This window comes from Papilio polytes, unplaced genomic scaffold, assembly GCF_000836215.1.
Source record: "Papilio polytes unplaced genomic scaffold, Ppol_1.0 DF823890.1, whole genome shotgun sequence".
Taxonomy (NCBI): domain Eukaryota; kingdom Metazoa; phylum Arthropoda; class Insecta; order Lepidoptera; family Papilionidae; genus Papilio; species Papilio polytes.
In genome coordinates this window covers 131793-148648 of record NW_013525314.1, presented here as the reverse complement: position 1 = coordinate 148648, position 16856 = coordinate 131793, and the positions used below count along the sequence as shown (strand labels likewise).

General features: G+C 33.1%; 4 protein-coding genes across 4 annotated transcripts in view; 2 read left to right on the top strand and 2 right to left on the bottom strand.

Annotated features, from left to right (window-relative positions):
* The window catches only part of LOC106102934 (protein polybromo-1), a 23555-nt gene extending 21472 nt beyond the window's left edge, over positions 1 to 2083 (top strand). The window contains exons 30-32 of the mRNA XM_013282554.1: positions 371 to 464; positions 898 to 1069; positions 1771 to 2083. Of these exons, the coding sequence (XP_013138008.1) occupies positions 371 to 464; positions 898 to 1069; positions 1771 to 2047 (543 nt within the window). The 3' untranslated portion in view covers positions 2048 to 2083. The remainder of the gene's footprint in view (positions 1 to 370; positions 465 to 897; positions 1070 to 1770) is intronic.
* Positions 2084 to 2250: 167 nt separating this feature from the next.
* LOC106102946 (protein BCCIP homolog) lies at positions 2251 to 6171 on the bottom strand. Its single transcript, XM_013282567.1, has 7 exons — positions 5962 to 6171; positions 5352 to 5478; positions 4903 to 5030; positions 3924 to 4060; positions 3386 to 3522; positions 2660 to 2805; positions 2251 to 2396 (listed from the first exon to the last, which is right to left on the bottom strand). The coding sequence occupies exons 1-7, from the start codon at positions 6079 to 6081 to the stop codon at positions 2325 to 2327; spliced, it is 867 nt and encodes a 288-aa protein (XP_013138021.1). The 5' UTR covers positions 6082 to 6171; the 3' UTR covers positions 2251 to 2324.
* A 253-nt stretch (positions 6172 to 6424) lies between these two features.
* LOC106102933 (odorant receptor 85b-like) lies at positions 6425 to 11137 on the bottom strand. The gene is made up of 12 exons (XM_013282553.1): positions 11132 to 11137; positions 10886 to 10992; positions 10241 to 10389; positions 9533 to 9685; positions 8857 to 9036; positions 8428 to 8580; positions 7823 to 7940; positions 7248 to 7344; positions 6970 to 7071; positions 6709 to 6797; positions 6576 to 6642; positions 6425 to 6502 (listed from the first exon to the last, which is right to left on the bottom strand). The coding sequence occupies exons 1-12, from the start codon at positions 11135 to 11137 to the stop codon at positions 6446 to 6448; spliced, it is 1278 nt and encodes a 425-aa protein (XP_013138007.1). The 3' UTR covers positions 6425 to 6445.
* A 3667-nt stretch (positions 11138 to 14804) lies between these two features.
* LOC106102932 (soluble guanylate cyclase 88E) overlaps positions 14805 to 16856 on the top strand; it is a 43927-nt gene continuing 41875 nt past the window's right edge. Inside the window, exon 1 of the mRNA XM_013282552.1 lies at positions 14805 to 14888. The gene's annotated coding sequence lies outside the window, so the exon portion shown is untranslated. The remainder of the gene's footprint in view (positions 14889 to 16856) is intronic.

Sequence of the window (16856 nt, the reverse complement as noted above, 5' to 3'; positions counted from 1 at the left end):
TAAAATGTCGCTAATTTTGAATTTCGAAATTATTCTACATTTTCTTGCGATCTTCCAATATAGTACTCCGACGGGCCTTATGTGAACATATGCATTTTCTCTTGGCTTATAAGATTTAAAATCATCTTCCTTCCGTTAGTTTTTCTACTGCCATTTTAATAGTCGCTCCCTTGTTGAGGTCCTGGAATTTATCCATCTTTGAGGTCTACCTTTACCTGTGCCCCCACACTTGTGTCTCCATATGTATATATGCGTCTTCACTTAGGTTAGGTGGAGTCGTGGTCAAGCGCTGGTTTATTTTTGTTTAAAAAAAAATCTCTCTTATAAGGTCCCTGAGATTAAAAATTAAAATTCTGTGAAACATTTTTAATTTTGTTTCTTTTGCAGGAACTTTGTGCCGTCGAGTAAAAAGCCGGTGAAGACTTTTATGAACAACTTCCGTAGCGGTATCATGTCCCCTGGAGGTAAAGTTTATTTGTATTTTAAAAATTTACAATTTCATTCAATATTTTGACTATCTTTACTAATGTTATAATGAGGAAAGAATTACATTATCTATCTATCTACCCTTGATTGAAGAAGGAAGAGATGCACGTAAAGATTATATTTTCCCCTTCCAATGCGTCTTCTTCGCCAGCAACTCCACTTTTCCATCCCATTGTTTCCTTTTAACCCTTAAATGCATGATTTTTTCTTTTTTAATACCCTAAATTGAAACGGGTAGAAAATTGAGCATAGATCATGGGAAAAATAAAGGAAAGATTTTTTTTCTTAAATAATCTATTGGGTGTGGAAAAGTAGACTGATGTATATTATAGATATCATACATTTAAGGGTGAAAAGGGATTAATAGTGCTTTAAAAAATCGTTTTCTAAGTATATATATATGTATTCCAGCGTCGTTGTCGGGTATGTCTCCGATGGGTCGCAACAGTCCGTCTCCGGGCGCGGGCGGCGGCGGCTCCGCGTGCGGCGAGGGCGGCGCGGGCGCTCGCGCAGGCCCAGAGCCGATATTCGTAGCCGCACCCCCGCGGGCACAGCGGCTTACACACTCGGAAGCTTATATCAGGCAAGTATACTGTCATCATCATCATCTTCTTCCTTTTACTAACGTTCTCCTTGTAACAACATTCATCCCTCCTCATACTATTGTAATACGGAATGCTAAACGCATATTGAGTGACAGCCCAAGCCGAGGTCCCTCTCGGGGTCTTGTTCCAAGTCACTCCATGGAGCGTCCTCCGAAGCGGTTTAAGAGCTCGGTGGCCCCCCAATCCGATAATCATATCGAAGTAAGCGCCATCTGCGCCCGGTCACCTCAAGCTTGCTGAATCTGTAAATGCTTCTTCAAGGCAAACAGTGACAATTCAGTCACAAAAAAATGTAAGAATGACAGTCAATTTTAAACATATAAAGTTTTCGCTAAATACTCCGTCCCTGGGGAATTAAAAAAACAAGCAGTCTATATGTTATTAGACTATCTACATTTATGGTAAATTTCATTGATGTCCGTTGAACGGTTTAGACTACAAACTCTGACAAACACCCATACATCAAAACTTTCTCATTTATATTAGTAAGAAGTAATATATAGACGTTTTCGCATGTAACTAGCGGCGGAGCTTGTCGAATTACTCACGATGTCAAATAAATTTAACAAGTTTAAACTAAGAACCAACTTTTTTTCACTTAATCACAGCTACTTACGCTTTTTAAAAGCAATTTTATAACCTAAAACATAAAAAAAACTTAACCCTAGTTTTTCTGTAGGTACATCGAAGGTCTACATTCAGAGCAGAAGTATATCACACCTTGGGAGAAATCTCTCACTCCGATGCCATCCAACCCCGACCCAGCTCACTTCAATGTGCACAAACTGTCACAATGGATGTCAGAAGACGCTGTCAATGGATATCTAGCATATGACAAGAATCTCACAGACAGTGATATACAGAAAATGGATCAAAGCACCAAGATAGTGAAAGCTATATGCGTACTCAGAGACTATATGATGAGAGATGCACTCGCTATATACAAGAATATGTGAATTTATGTTTTTAAGTATTAAAGATCATGATTTAAATAATTGTTTTATTCAGATTTAAAAAAAATGTAAGTATGGTAGTTGACACATCACTTGAAACATTTTTCTACATATTTCTTAAATGTTTTTTGTTTTATTATAATTTATTTTATGATATTGAGTAGAGGAAACTCAAATGTTACCACTAATAAAAAAAACAAAGTTTGTGTGCTTACATTATTTAATAAAGTATAAATACAATAGTACATTTTAATTATATGGCATGTTGTGAAGGCAATAACTAAACATTTTCCACTTCTTCCTTAAGAAGTCGCACCAAGTTGTTGAACTTGCTGCCGTCGAATATGAGAACCTGTAATAAAATTAATTATTTAGATTCAATAACATACTATTACTAATCTCTGCGACTCGGCAAAATTAGAATAAGTCTCATTTTTAATTTTTTTCAACTAATAATAAGAACATTTAAATTATATCCGGCTCGAAGGACCAATGGCTACTGGCTCGGTTTTTATAGATATTGGACTATATCCTACAAGTTTTTAACCATATAAGTCTCTTGTTTTCTTAACAATGCTCTTTAAAACTATGATTATAAACAAAAAAAAATCGTACCTTTCTGCAGGGCGTCAATGCACCTCCTTCATAGTCCCACTGTGACAGATCTGCTTGTTCCGTCACATCCACTTCAAAACTTGCTAAAGCTTCCTCTAGTAATGGTTTTTCTTCTTGATTCGCAAACAACACTTCTGAACCATCATCTAGAATACAGAAAAAGTAAATAATACAATACTCAAATCTATTTATATAAAAGAAAGTCGTGTTAGTTACACTATTTATAAATCAAAACAGCTTTACAGATATGGCTAAAAATTGGCGAGGATACTCTTAGAGCCAGGACTATTTATTCTGTTCGACTATTTTTTGGGTTTTTATTCCCACGCGGACTGAGTCGCGGGCGAAAACTAGTAAACTTATAAATAGATTACCTTACAATACTGTTGTCCTTGAGAAATACTCATATAAAAACATTGTTGTCTTTATTTATAGTAAGAGTTGCCTTTGACTTAACTATGACACAACTGTTGTGCGATTGTCGATTGTTTCTCAGCCAATTCAACTATTTAGTTGCACAAATAAAAATCGAGTACTGTTACCTCCATATAAGCTCATAAGAATCCAAGTGAGACTAAAAAGTTGTGCGATAGAGTAGTCAAAGGTGTGTGTGCACTCTAAACAAGTCATTATTGTCAGTACAATTCAGATTTTTGGATTTTTTTTACTTATGTTAACAATTAATCTATCAAAATATTTTCTTATAAAATCTATATATTTACTAACCTCCAGTATTATATGTTTTACATATCCATATCAAGTATTGGAATGTGTAAGGCATATCTCTCTTTACCGCCTTCTCTAATTCTGACTGGAGTGAGGCGAAGAGTGGTACACTAATGGCTGCCGGAATGTTCAAGATCCTAAAACCAGAGTTTTTAACTTAAAAATTAACAAAGGGTAGCGCTTGCTTCAACTTGTTCTCGTTGTAGGGAAGACTTGCTTATTAAAATACCCTAACTACACAGAACACATGTATGTAGTAGGAGCTATTCCGTCTAGTCTGAGTATGCGTGCAGAGGCTTAATTTTAGTGCCTTTCCTGCACCCTTTTCTTATGTGGAATTTTAAACTGAGAGTGGATTTGATGGTGAAGCATAAGGGGAAAAATCTGCTTTATATGAGTCTCTTCCTCCGTCAATTAAGGGCAGGCAAAGGATTTCAATTTGATGTCTATGGACAGCGGTAGCTTCACCTTTTCGGCGAATTTATGTAGCCGCTCTCGTTTGCCACTTTATAATGAAGAAATATTATGCAATATTTACCTTTCATTTATAACCAGTCCTACATGACGGTCATCATCCGACAGTATTTTATTAACTAATGCTTTTGTCTTGTCATTTGCATTTTCTTCTGCAAGTGTCATCAGTAGAGTTCTTATTTGTTGTATACTGCTTTCATCCTAAACAAATACAGTTTATTTCATCTATACTATTATAATAAAGCGTAAACACACACTTCTTTGTTGCCTAAGATGTCAGCAATTACAACATGTTTTTAAATATTTCTTTTTTTAATAAAAACTCCTACACTTGCGTCACGCTTTAGGCTATATATTTTAACGCCATTAAACTTAGCGGGTAAATATTTTGGATAAAAGCCCTAATGTGGGAAAGAGACCATATGTTGCTGCCAACATCAAGGAAGCAAGGTTGTCATGTCATTTTAACATTTGTAATTAATAATTTGACAAATGTAAACAATAATATAAAGTTTTCATAATTTCATGCGGGTGAAGCCACACGGGAACAGCTAGTTATTTCTATTGTCAAAACATGTTTCAAAATACACTGTCATCCCACTTATCATTTTGTGAAAAAAGAAATGTAATCAAAGACATTCAAGAAATATATAGATCAGGCAATTTTTTTTCACCGGTAACTTCTTTAAAAGGTACTATGTTAGTTGTCCAGTTTAGTGCCACCTCATGTCCTTGTATTGACACGTAATAAAACATTTTACAAAAATATAATAAGCTCCATCTTTTGTTATAATGAAAACATTTAAATATTATTTATTGATACCTATTGGAATTTCTCTTAAATGCAAATAATTATATTGACATGTGGTTATGAATATCTATCAATATATAGCATTAGTGAAGATATTGTGAGAAATGTCTCAAGTGCAGTGTCAAATAAGCTTCCTCTATATGTTTTTAAATCTCTTTGGATAATTTTATTACAAGTGTTAACTTTGTGTGAATACAAAAAAAATTGTAACAGCTAGTGTAAACAAACTTACTTTTCTCTTAGTAATATTTATAACAGTGGTGACTCCAAAGACTCCATCACTTCCGTCATCATCATCATCTTCATCATCCTGCCCATCATCCAGGCATTGCTTCACTACACTGCCTACATAGTTTTGCGCTGAAAATATTCAAATGTGAATAACTTGTTGAATCAACATTCCATTGTGTACCAAATAAAATTATTAAAAAATGCCAATTTATCTGAATATTAATCTTTTGATTTCAACTAAATTTTTCTCAACAATCTTTACTAACAATAAAAGAGGAAGGATTTTTATATTGTATTAACTCAACAACTACTAGGCCGATTTAAAATTTTTTCATAATTAAAAGGCTATGTTTGTGTTATTTATTAAATTCATGTGAAAAAATTCGCAAGCAAGAGCCCAAAAAATTTGTATAATACCAAAAAGTAATTTATTATAAGTTACATGCTTACATATGATAATCTGTGCTAATCCTCCTAGATCTACATTTGATTTGAGAAAGAGTTGGCGCAGGAGTTGCTTAATGCCGTGGTAGTCACAGTCTTCAGGGTTTCTGCCTTCAAAGTCTGCTTGGAGCTCCTGAAAGCAGCAAACAGATATTTAGTATTATTATATAGTAGTAACTTTTGCCCAAGACTCCGTCCATATGTAATTTGTTCTAGTGCCTATGTGTTCTTCCAGAAATAACTCTGTTATTTCTTATGAGTTAAAACAGGTACCCCACAGTTAAAACTTCCTTACTGTATTCAATCTAACATTTTGTAACATAATATTTAAATGATGTAATAACTATGCAATAACACGTGTGTGCACACACATGCAATAACGATTACCAGGAACAACGCTGTAAACGTTGTGAATGGCTACCTAGATCGTGTTTAACAATAACATTAATCTTTGTTGATAGTTAACATTTGTTATGATTTATGATAGTGCTTTCAAACTAATCAAGATATATGTCGACATCACTAAAATAAAACTCGATACATTTGCTAGGTACGGTTTCTAATATAATTATTGGTAATTTAGTGTTATTTATTGTGCCATGTGTTTTTAGGTTACCTTGTCTCCGACGTAATTGCCATCAGAATCTAAATCTGAGTCTCTATCGCTACCAGAATCGTTTTCATTCTCACTCTCACTGTCGTCTATCTCGATTTCTTTGTTCTTTTTGTTAGACATGTTAGTAAGTTCACAAATTTTAGAACTTTTAAATACAACGACAAAATGAGGCCGTCGTCGCCGCTTACTATTTTGACATTGACAATGACAATTGACAATTCATTTGACATTGATTGGCCACAGAGCAATAACAGAATGGGTTGACAGATATTGTACACAGAGTTTATAATAAGAGATGCTTTAAATCCTAATGTCAGAAAATTAATTTGTTTAAATTACTTTGGATCAGGAGTATTAAGGATGATACAAATGGTATAAATTAAAATGCGACTAGAATCAACACAGTTTAATTTTTGTTAAAGCAAAGATATGTTCTATTTTAATTCTTTATTGTTACTTTTACTATCAGAAAACGAAACGTTATTTATTTCTGAAATACGTTGACCAGCAGCATTAAATATGACCACGATGTTTTCAAAATCTGAAATGAAAAAAATGCAACTCCAGTTGTTTGCAGGTAAACATGTAAAACAAGAAGAAATTTATCTGCTTACTGTACTATAACTTTCAATAGAAATAACTGAAAATCCATATGTAGTAACGTACACTTCTTTTTGGGCCCTGGAAACAAAGTACTTACTATACAAATTATGTAAAAACCAAAATAATCATTAGAATATGTCATACCGGTAAAATATAATGATTAAGAAACTCTTTACGCGATGAGGTACGTTATACCAGCCACTGAAATAAACTGCATCGGCAATGCCTTGACTCTGAAAACATGCATGCAATATATTACTAAAAAAAGAGTTGCTTGATAGACCTAGAAGCGAAAAAAACTGTTTATGTTCAAAGTTTAAACAAATAAAACAAAGTGAAGATATTAGATGCGATTTTATAAACTTATTGTAGTCCATTGATTTCAAATGCAAATAATTAATTTACGGAGTCTAGAAGCTTCTGTCCATACCAGCAAACCAGCCAGATCTGAAGAGTGGCGGTTGTCAGGAAAAATTTGTATGTAATTTCGTTCCATTTCTCTACAAACTGAAATAAAAATGTAACTTATTCTGACCATTAATTACTAAGGTTACTTTTTACGCAGTACGATAACTATCGTTTAACTAGTGCCGGAGCAGGGACAGTAAGGGACGATAAAATTAGTGAATTACGGTGTTAATATTGAATGTGATATTTTATTTTAAAACCAAATGTACACTTACCATACAACAAAATCCACAGAAACAGATTATAATCGAGCTGTTAATGAAATTTATGAGAAGTGAAAACGTAAATTGATTCTCCACAACGCCGGACATCCTGTTCGAAAAAAAGTGTATTGAAATTTGTAACCCTACTTTACCACAGATTAATATTTTGATCCTAGTTTTTTAAAAACAATAAGATATATGCTTAGATTCTAATTAATGAAATTGTTACTCCTTTGTATTATAACTAAAATTTCGTCCGCGACTCCGTTCTACATAAAAAAAAAAAACAGAAGTAGACTGTTCTCGATGTCTATACTAAATGTCACCGAGATCCGTTCAGTCGTTTAGGCTACAAACTCTTACATCTATCAATTATTAAATTTTCACATCATACTTATAATATTATAAATGTCAAAGTTTGGATGGATGGATAGATGGATGTTTATTAGAGTTTGTAGCCTAAACGGCTGATCGGATCTGGACGAAATTTGGCAGAGAATAGAAAAACACGTAGGCTACATGCTTTTGTTTTTTTTTTATTTCATACGGACTAAGTCGACTCAACATTAATTTTAATTATTAAATACCTGATCAAGGCACGATGTTTCAGAATAATGTCGACCAATTTCTTTTGATGTATTTTCACCAACTCATCGTTGTTATTATACTCTACATTATCTGTATCACATTCCAAACTGTATTGAGCTAAAACGATAAGAAAATAAGTTAAAATACATAATTGAATATTTTACATATACCAATATTAGGTATACATTCTACTACAAGCAAAAAATATTTATGTTATGATTTGTCTTCTTCGATTATTACTAAAGGTGTCCAAATAGACCCCTGGGGCCCACAATAGCCTTGGAGAGGTCACGATCTCTGAAAAATTGAGGGTCCATGAAAGATTCATCTGATTTCAAACATTAGTCGGTCGTAGCCAACAAACAAAATAATACAAACCAAACAAAACAAAAAAAACTAAAGTAATTTTTGATATTCGATAGTAGTAGTATTGGATAGTAAATTTTTTGTAGTACTCAAAGTCCTTGATCCCAACACGTCATGGGTGCAAGAGAGTGGCATTGGGCAACTCTTTAAAAAACTAATAAAACTTTGAAGAGGACCTCTGGTCTATATGAAGTGAATGAATGGAATGGAGAATGTAATGAAGTGAAAAATATAATACCAAGAGGATACTCCTTAATAAGTTGTTCATCCAATGGTACATAAAACATTTTCTTCAATCTAATAGCAAGCAAATCGAACTGAGTTGTAATGTGGCTCAGGAATACCCAGAACAACGCGTCTGTAGGTAGCATGAAACCAAGCGCGAGGAAACCTGAAAGCATAGATTATATAGCAACTACAAGATAGTACATTTTTTTTATAAAAAATATTACTAGACTTTCATTAATTTACTAATATTTCCTTTAACCATTCTAACAAAGCTCTAGGCTTGTGCTAAGATTTGGTTCACGACAGTCGAATGGCGGGATTTGAACCCTCGACCGCAAGATCGGTATTCCGTACCCTAAACCATTAGACTATTGGCGCTTAAAGATTAGAGAAAACTCCCAGTTAAGTATTAAAATATGTAAATAAAGATAATCCTTACAGTGCCAAGTTTGTACAACAGCTATGACTTCGAAGCGGCCTCTTATGAATGGATCGAAAGGAAACCAGTAGGAGAAAGCCAGCGTTAACCGTACTTCCTGGCCCATCGCCTGCTTTATCATGCCAGTGAATGGCGGCGCTGATAGTAATATGAACAGTGCCAATGTGCAGAAATAGTAGCCTGTAGATACCGTTAAATAAAAGAAATTGAAACACTTCACTATTAAAATTGTTAAAACCGTTTAATTTCTATAGGTTAATAGAACAAAAGAAATTGGTTTTTTATTTTTAAATCTTTATTGATTACTAGCTATTGCTCGCGACTTCGTCTGCGTGAAATTAAAAAAAAAGGTGCAAGAATAATTGAAATGAGCCCAGTCGTTTTTGAGTTATTTCAATACATGCAAAAATACACATCTTTCCTCTATAACATTATTTATTGATATTGATTTGTTGATTATTGACTATTAGCTGTTGCTCGAGACTTTGTCCGCCTGAAATTTAAAAAAAAGAAAAAGAAAAAAGCCTACGTTACTCACCGATAACGTAGCTTTTTAATGGTGCAAGAGTTGTTGAAATCAGCCCAGTAGTTTTTGAGTTATTCCAATACATACAAAAATACACATCTTTCTTTCTGATATTAGTATAGAGTATAAATATAGTTAATTCCTATTTACCTTTGATATTTCGTCTCAATCTAACAAGTGCTAAACGCACTATATCGTACTCCTCTTTCGTGACCGCGTCCTGAGGCCACATGTCTCGTAGTTCATTGATCAAGTTCTCATACACGGGTCGGTAGTACAAAATCTTGTATGATTTCACAGCACCTAAGGGAATCTATCAATATCAACTGCCTGGTTCCGGGCTCGTTACGTTTTCTTACCTTCTATCCCTTTTCATTATTAGTCGTAGAAGTCAACGACGAGGAAAGATTGAATCGAATTTGTTAGTTATGGTCCGATAGTCATCATTTTTTTAGAGCGGGCACACCATTGACTAAACTATCGCACAACTGTTTGGTCTCGCCTTGACTTATTAGCTTATATGGAGGTACGCACACTACTCGATTTTTATTTGTGCAACTAACAGAATTGGCTGCGAAATAATCGACAATCGCACAACACTTGTCCGATAATTTAGTCAAAGGAGCGTATTCGTTCATATAAATCAGAATAATAGTAATTTAAAAAACTCAAATAATGCAGCTCAATTACTAGAAAAAAAAAACTCTAAAGAAAAATTAGATTTCAACTTTCTCCGAAGAATAAAGTTTTTAAAGGAATCCCTACTTTAAAATGTACAATTCTAGAAATTCCCACGGTCGTAATATACCCTATTAAAAACCGAAACCTAAAGAAGTAATTGAACTAATAAAAACTAACATAGCAACAAATAACCAACGCAAGGCATCATAGTGAAAAGTTCAATAAAGGAACCGTCGCGAGCCGTTTGCTTCATTCTGATCAGCTCTAGGAACATCGCTAATAGCACGTTCATAGCCTCGAATAAGTAAAACGCGTTCCACAGCAATCTGCAATAAAGACACAAAAGTTATAAAAATAACAAACAAGATAGTTATTGTCACACTTGAAAATAACATTTTGAACAAAATCATCATCTCCCCTGCCTTATCCTACTCCCGTAGGGTCGGCGCATCGTGTTTTCATCCTCCAAATAACTCTGTCATCCGTCATCTCAGTCATCACTCCCTTCTTGATCATACCTCTTTTCACGCAATTTATCCATCTCTTTCTAGTTTTACCTCTACCAGTGTTCCCTTCCACACTCATAACTAACGTTCTTCTTGTTACATGCGATTCATCCCTTCTCAAAACATGCCCATACCACGCTAACCTTTATTAGCTCCTTGTTTTTTCAACATTTTGAACAAAATGAGGTAAGAAAACATTTTATATATCAGGCTTACAGGATTTTGTACAAAAAGAGAGATGTTAACTAAAGTTGTATACACCAAATAATAAGCTATTAACTACAATAAACGAGTGATTATTAAGAGATCTAAATACCTTGCTAATGGCGGATCATTGTGTGTTAATCGGAGGCCGACTAAACGAAACATAGTTTTTGAAAGATCGTAAGACGCGTCATATTCGCTCTTATCTAATTTTAACTCCTGGAAATAAGGATATTATGAACAGAAAGTAATCTAGTATTGATCAGTTTAGTAAATGGGTTATGTTATAGGGCTTGAACAAGTAGTCCTTTTAAATTAGATGTCATTTTCAAAGACTTTCTTTAGACTCTACCCTTACAGTCATTTAAAAACATATTTTTCTTGTTTTTTACAAGCATTTATAAAGACAATAGTAATTTTTATTTAAGTATATTTCTTAAACGGTAAATAATATATTATAAATACCCACTGAATTTACAGAAAATGTTTCCACCTTACTTTCCTTAAAAAAATATTCTTTTAGAAAAGACATTCTGTTAAAGATGCGATAACTTTTGTCTTGAAATAAAAAAAAACCGATCGTTTTTATATTGTTTTGACATGTTTAAGGTGTAATTAAATATAAGAAGTAAGGCAACGTTCATAATAACAAGATTAGAATTCTTTTTAAATACTTTTCTTACAATAAAAATGTGATGTAAGTTTTAGACAGTAAATTAGTAACAACGTAATTATATCGATATCCGGTCTATCGATTCTTGCCAAAAAAATACGCTTACCCGTAATCATCCGATTGACATTGACAGATGTCATAGTGATGGGAAGTATATGTCAGTGATTTAGTGTTGTGTTGCTACTCCGACACGGTACGTATTCTCAACAGTAGGCATATAGGTCAACAAACTAATTCTAAATTCGAAGATAATAACTAATGTTATCAGAGTCGTTAATTCGTTTATTGGTATAGATTTAGTATGAGATGTAGGTTACATTAAACGACATAGAAAATTACTGATGGCCATATACTGAAACGAATCTTAAACTTCGTAAGCACCTCTTATAATCTTATATACTTCAACATTTTAATGGAATTTGAACTTTAAGTGTGGCCTTATAATTTAAGATGGTGTTACATGAATGTCGTTTCAGTAAACTACCATTTTTTCTTCAGTAAGATTTTAATTTAGATATTTATACTTTATAAATCTTTTTCTTTACATTGATTAAATAATTGTAGCAATGAGGTTAGATTGTCAAATAGCAAATTCGCTTTACAGAATTATATCTCTACTTTAAAAAGTTTGAAGACTGTATAAATACGGCCTATTTTCCATCATAATAGCTCTTTAATTACTCTCAATTAATTATTTACTTTTGAACTGCAGTATTGTAAAATTTAAAAAACAAATTACTAGGTTTACGGAGTTTCTTTTGAATATTCTCAATGTTGTGTTTAAGTTAATTGTTACTTACGAATAAACATCTGCGGTCTTTCATAACCGTAACGTGTTTAATTATTAAACGATTTGAAGAATAACACTTTGAATGTTCGTTTTTTTTAATTGACATTTTAAGTTTGCTGTATAACGGACGAATGTGACTTTTTTGGTACCGCATTAATTAAATGCAAAACTAAAGACATTTAATAGATAATTAAATCAAAAGCATTTTAAATTGTAGTTCTTAATAGTAGTAATTTTTTTTTAATTATTTTAGTACTATTTCAGTTTGAAACCGTTCTAAATTTGAAAATGTTTGTGTTAAGACATGCTTCACAACAATATGTTCAGTTCATTGCTTCCAATTTCTATCTCTATCTAACTATACATGTAATAAAATTGAAGTGTCTGTTTGTAATATCTAAAGAAAAGCCCAGATTTCGGGCAGATGATGTATATGCGTTGCTGATAACAAAAATCGCATTAAATTTTTGTCTGTCTGTCTGCTTGTTCGCAAGCCGTGTTATTCTTGGTAATCTTCGAAATGGCTGGGCCTTTTTCTACGGGACTTTATAGGCTACTTTTTTAAAATTCCGCGCTGTCAAAATGCCGTAACGAGTAGTTCAAATTTACGCTGACGGAGTTTTCTGGAGTTTAAATAGACATCTCCTTTAAAAAAAAAAACAAGAAAAACATCTTGTTTTCATCCTTGTTCAAGGTTCTCCTTGAAATTAATGGCACTTAACACTTAACGTTACCAGGGCGCCATAAGAATTGAGGAGTTGATTCGGAACAGCATTGTTATCACGATCACGTCGGCTGGTCGCCGCGGACGATGGATTTGCGGTGTACCGATCTGCGATTTGCATCTCAAATACAGTACACGATAACGGTAGACTTGGGACATTTTTATTGCATCTACTTCGAAATCCAAGTCCGTCGTTAAATAGAGCTTAAATAATTTCGAAATCTATGCCATAATTTAAAATTTGGAAACGCTGTAAAAACAACCAGTCTGGTTAAAATGTAGTGAGAAACAACCTAGAGTGCCGACACTGGTTTAGTAATCCTTTCCTTAAAAGTGGTGTTATATAATTAATATATGAACATGCTCATAATTTCATATTATAATGATTTCTGTAAAGGCTATTGGAATAAGTGGTATACTGGTAATCTTTCTAATTTCCTAGCTATGAAAATGAAACGCTTCCTAGTTTATGTGGACAATTAAATGAAATTACTCGAGCATTAAATTTTAAGAGGAAAAACGGATGAAGCTTTTATCGAGATATTAATATTAAGTGATAACTCAATAGTAGTAGGTTTTAAAAGGAAAATAACGTTTAATTATCTCTCTTCCAATTATTGCTATCAGAGTGCAATAATGCATGATTTTCTTACAGTAAGTTTTCACTGCCGAAATACCGAACAAAACAACGAAAGATTACTTTATATTTAGGTTTTGCAGTGAAATAATAACTCTACAAAAGTATAAAGATACTTTAAATATAAAAAATATGACAAAAGTATTTTGACGTACATCTCGAGACTCGGTTAATTTTGGACGAACAAATTACCTGTGAAACGATCACATATTACGTGTATGGTTATGAATAGGTGATACGATGTCGATTGTATTCTAGGTAGCGGGTAGTCGGCAGTAGTCGCGTGCGGCCCATTGTCAATATTCGCGCCATAAATATAACAATTGCGTACTCCGTATGTCCGCCATTACAGAACAAGGAGACGTTTAATGGCTTCTTTGAATTTTAAGAGACAGGACCTATCAAACACGCATTCTTTGTCAAATAAAAATGAACGATAAGTTATGAACCAATCAAATTGTGTATGCTCTGTTCATCAGCTTATTTTGTGTGCTTTCATACAGACTTGTCAATTTTACATGTCAGCAATGCATGTGTCAATATTATTTTTTACCGCAAGTTACCCGAAAATTGGGATAAATTATTCAGTAGGTAAAACGGTGGTTGTTGCCGAGTCCATTCTTCTATAGTCAAAGAATTATAACACAAAATAATATTAGAATTTATTACACATTATAGTAGGATAAGGACCTTGGTTTTAAATGTATTTTATTGTTTTAAAGATTTAATTTAAAATTATAACATATTTAAAAATGCGTTTCTATAATTTACAACTTTTTAATACATCTATCATTTGGATTAATAATAATCACTAAGGGCCTAAAAGCTATAATAATAAATCTACTTTAAGCTACGTTCAGCACATACATAAAATAAAGGGGAAAATTAAGCTTATGTATACAATGTCAATTTAAAAAAAGTTTTTCCGCGGTCGAATTGCATCGCGCCTGCGGATCGGCCCCATCCTGACATCCGTGCCATAGAGTATAGTGATCATTCAGTCTCCGGCACGGTTCATCGCGTGTCGCACGTCTTTGTGCGTATTTCATGTAAAAAAAGATTAACGCGTAAATTTTCGCGGCAATTTGAAAATCAGTTTTCAGTTTACAGACAATAAAAAGTGTTTTAATTTGTTATTTTACGGAATATGATTATTTTCTTTTGTTTGTAAATGAACATTGTTTTGTCTATGTGATATTTATTTCTTGTGGTTGTGACATCGTAAAGTTTTATTGGTTATAAAATGGCTTTCAACTAAAATTATCGTGTCTGAAAATCTAGGTTATAAAAGGTAAGTTTTATTTAATCGAAATTATATTCTATGAGGATGGAAATAGAATTGATATTTATTATTTATTTGTAAATACGGTGATGGAGGAGTATATTTTTGTTATATTGACTTTACCCTGAACCGTCGATCTCGGGTCGTTTGATCTCTTCAATATATCACTATTGAAATTCTTTGAAGATTGAATATGTTACTCGTTTTATTTTAGATGACTGATAGATTTGTACTTTATTAGAAAAAGGAACACAATTGATTTTATTATTGACGGTAAGCCTACTTAGATTTATGAATATTTTCATATAAAAATGAAGGTAGAAAAAACAGTAAAGTTAATTATGAATTCTTCATTTTAAAGGTTTCATATGTTTTCTTTTAAATTAACATAAATATTGATAAGTGTAGGTATTTGTATATTTTTAAAATTCTTCCTTATGATGAAATTATTTTCTATTATCTGTTATATTATGTACTCATGTTGTTCAATTAATATGTATGTAGAAAGTACAAGAAAGAAGATGTTTAATGTGTTTATTGTTAATCCATATATGACAGTGTACGTCACTTCCGGTAGCGACAGGTGGCGCCAAGGTCAAGTTGTCTACGTGCCGGACATAATCGGCACCTATTTACTTTGGCAATTTGGTCAATAGATAAATTTCAACAGAAAGTGTTTTCTTTATTACAAACCGACCACGCAAACATGGCACATTGGTAGGCAAGCGTGGATTCCTAACGAAACAGTACCACAAAATATAATGACACCTCTTTCACTCAAAAAATAGACATAACAAAAGAACGTGCTACGTAATTAAATTCAAAATAAAAGGGTCTATTACGATTAATTGCGTGACAGTTGCGAGAACGTATTCGACAAAGTATGAGACTCAAATCTCGTATATCTTTTTTCGATGACGTTACGAAAATGTTCTCACGTATGCTAGAGATAAGCCATCTGATCTGTATAAATGGATTAGGTCATTGCTTGGAAATTATAGCTTTTACTCCGTTTCGACTTGAATCGTTATTATTATGAGTAATAGTTAATAATTTTATATTACTAGCTTGAATTCTCACCACCACGCCGCTACTGTCAGGTACAAAATAGTACGTTTTTTAGCCTGTCTATTTGTAGAGGTCATTTCAATTATAATATGCTGAATAAACTTGTTAGATAAAATAGATATAAACGCGAACAAAGCCGCAAGTAAATCTAGTTCAAATCAGCGCTCGTAGCGCCCTCTGTCTGTTGTAACCGAAAATGCTTGCTGAAAATGCATGTTCAGTGTGAAAGACATAGACTGTCTTAAATGCCTTTATTTTGGCGCGTCCATTATCAGAGTATATTTCATACTTGAATAAACTTATATCTTCTCTTTATGTTCGAGTTTATGTAGCTATATTTGTAGATCTATATAAAATTCCATTTATATTATACTAGCATGCTCGCGACTTCGTTTGCGTAAAATTAACAGCCTTTGTTACTCACTGACTCACTGATAACGTAGCTTTTGAAGGAAAAAGATTTTTTTTTAATCCGCCTAATACTTTCTGAGTTATTTTAATGGATACAAAAATACAAATCTTTCCTCTATAATATTAGTCATCGTGCATGACGTATAACTTGGTACGGAATATAAGTATACTTCTCCTCAAAGGCAGGCAACGCATCAGTAGTTCCTCTGGTGTTGCGGATGTCCATGGGCGTCGTTGACCACCTTTGCGTTCCCGCCGCTCGTTTGTCCCTTCTCTTATATAAAAAAAAAACTAATAGTATAAAGAGGGAGGATTTGAATTTTTGTATGATTTGAAATGACTGAAACAACTGGGCCGATTTTAAAAACTCTCACCGTTAGAAAGGTATTTTATCTATGAGTAACATAGGCTATTTTTTTCATTATTTTTAAACATGACGCAGAAAAAGTCGCGAGCAATAGCTAGTATTGTATAAAATTGCTACAACTTAAAACAAAT

What these genes read in the sequence shown, in the direction of transcription:
- LOC106102933 (XM_013282553.1), bottom strand. An exon ending in TGTTGTACAAACTTGGCACT is followed by an intron (nt 8,581 to 8,856) that starts GTAAGGATTATC and finishes CTATGCTTTCAG; the next exon opens with GTTTCCTCGCGCTTGGTTTC. An exon ending in GACAGAAGCTTCTAGACTCC is followed by an intron (nt 6,798 to 6,969) that starts GTAAATTAATTA and finishes GCATGTTTTCAG; the next exon opens with AGTCAAGGCATTGCCGATGC.
- LOC106102946 (XM_013282567.1), bottom strand. Translation starts at nt 6,081, where the DNA reads ATGTCTAACAAAAAGAACAAAGAAATCGAGATAGACGACAGTGAGAGT. An exon ending in GCAATTACGTCGGAGACAAG is followed by an intron (nt 5,479 to 5,961) that starts GTAACCTAAAAA and finishes TGCTGCTTTCAG; the next exon opens with GAGCTCCAAGCAGACTTTGA. An exon ending in ATTAGCACAGATTATCATAT is followed by an intron (nt 5,031 to 5,351) that starts GTAAGCATGTAA and finishes GAATATTTTCAG; the next exon opens with CGCAAAACTATGTAGGCAGT.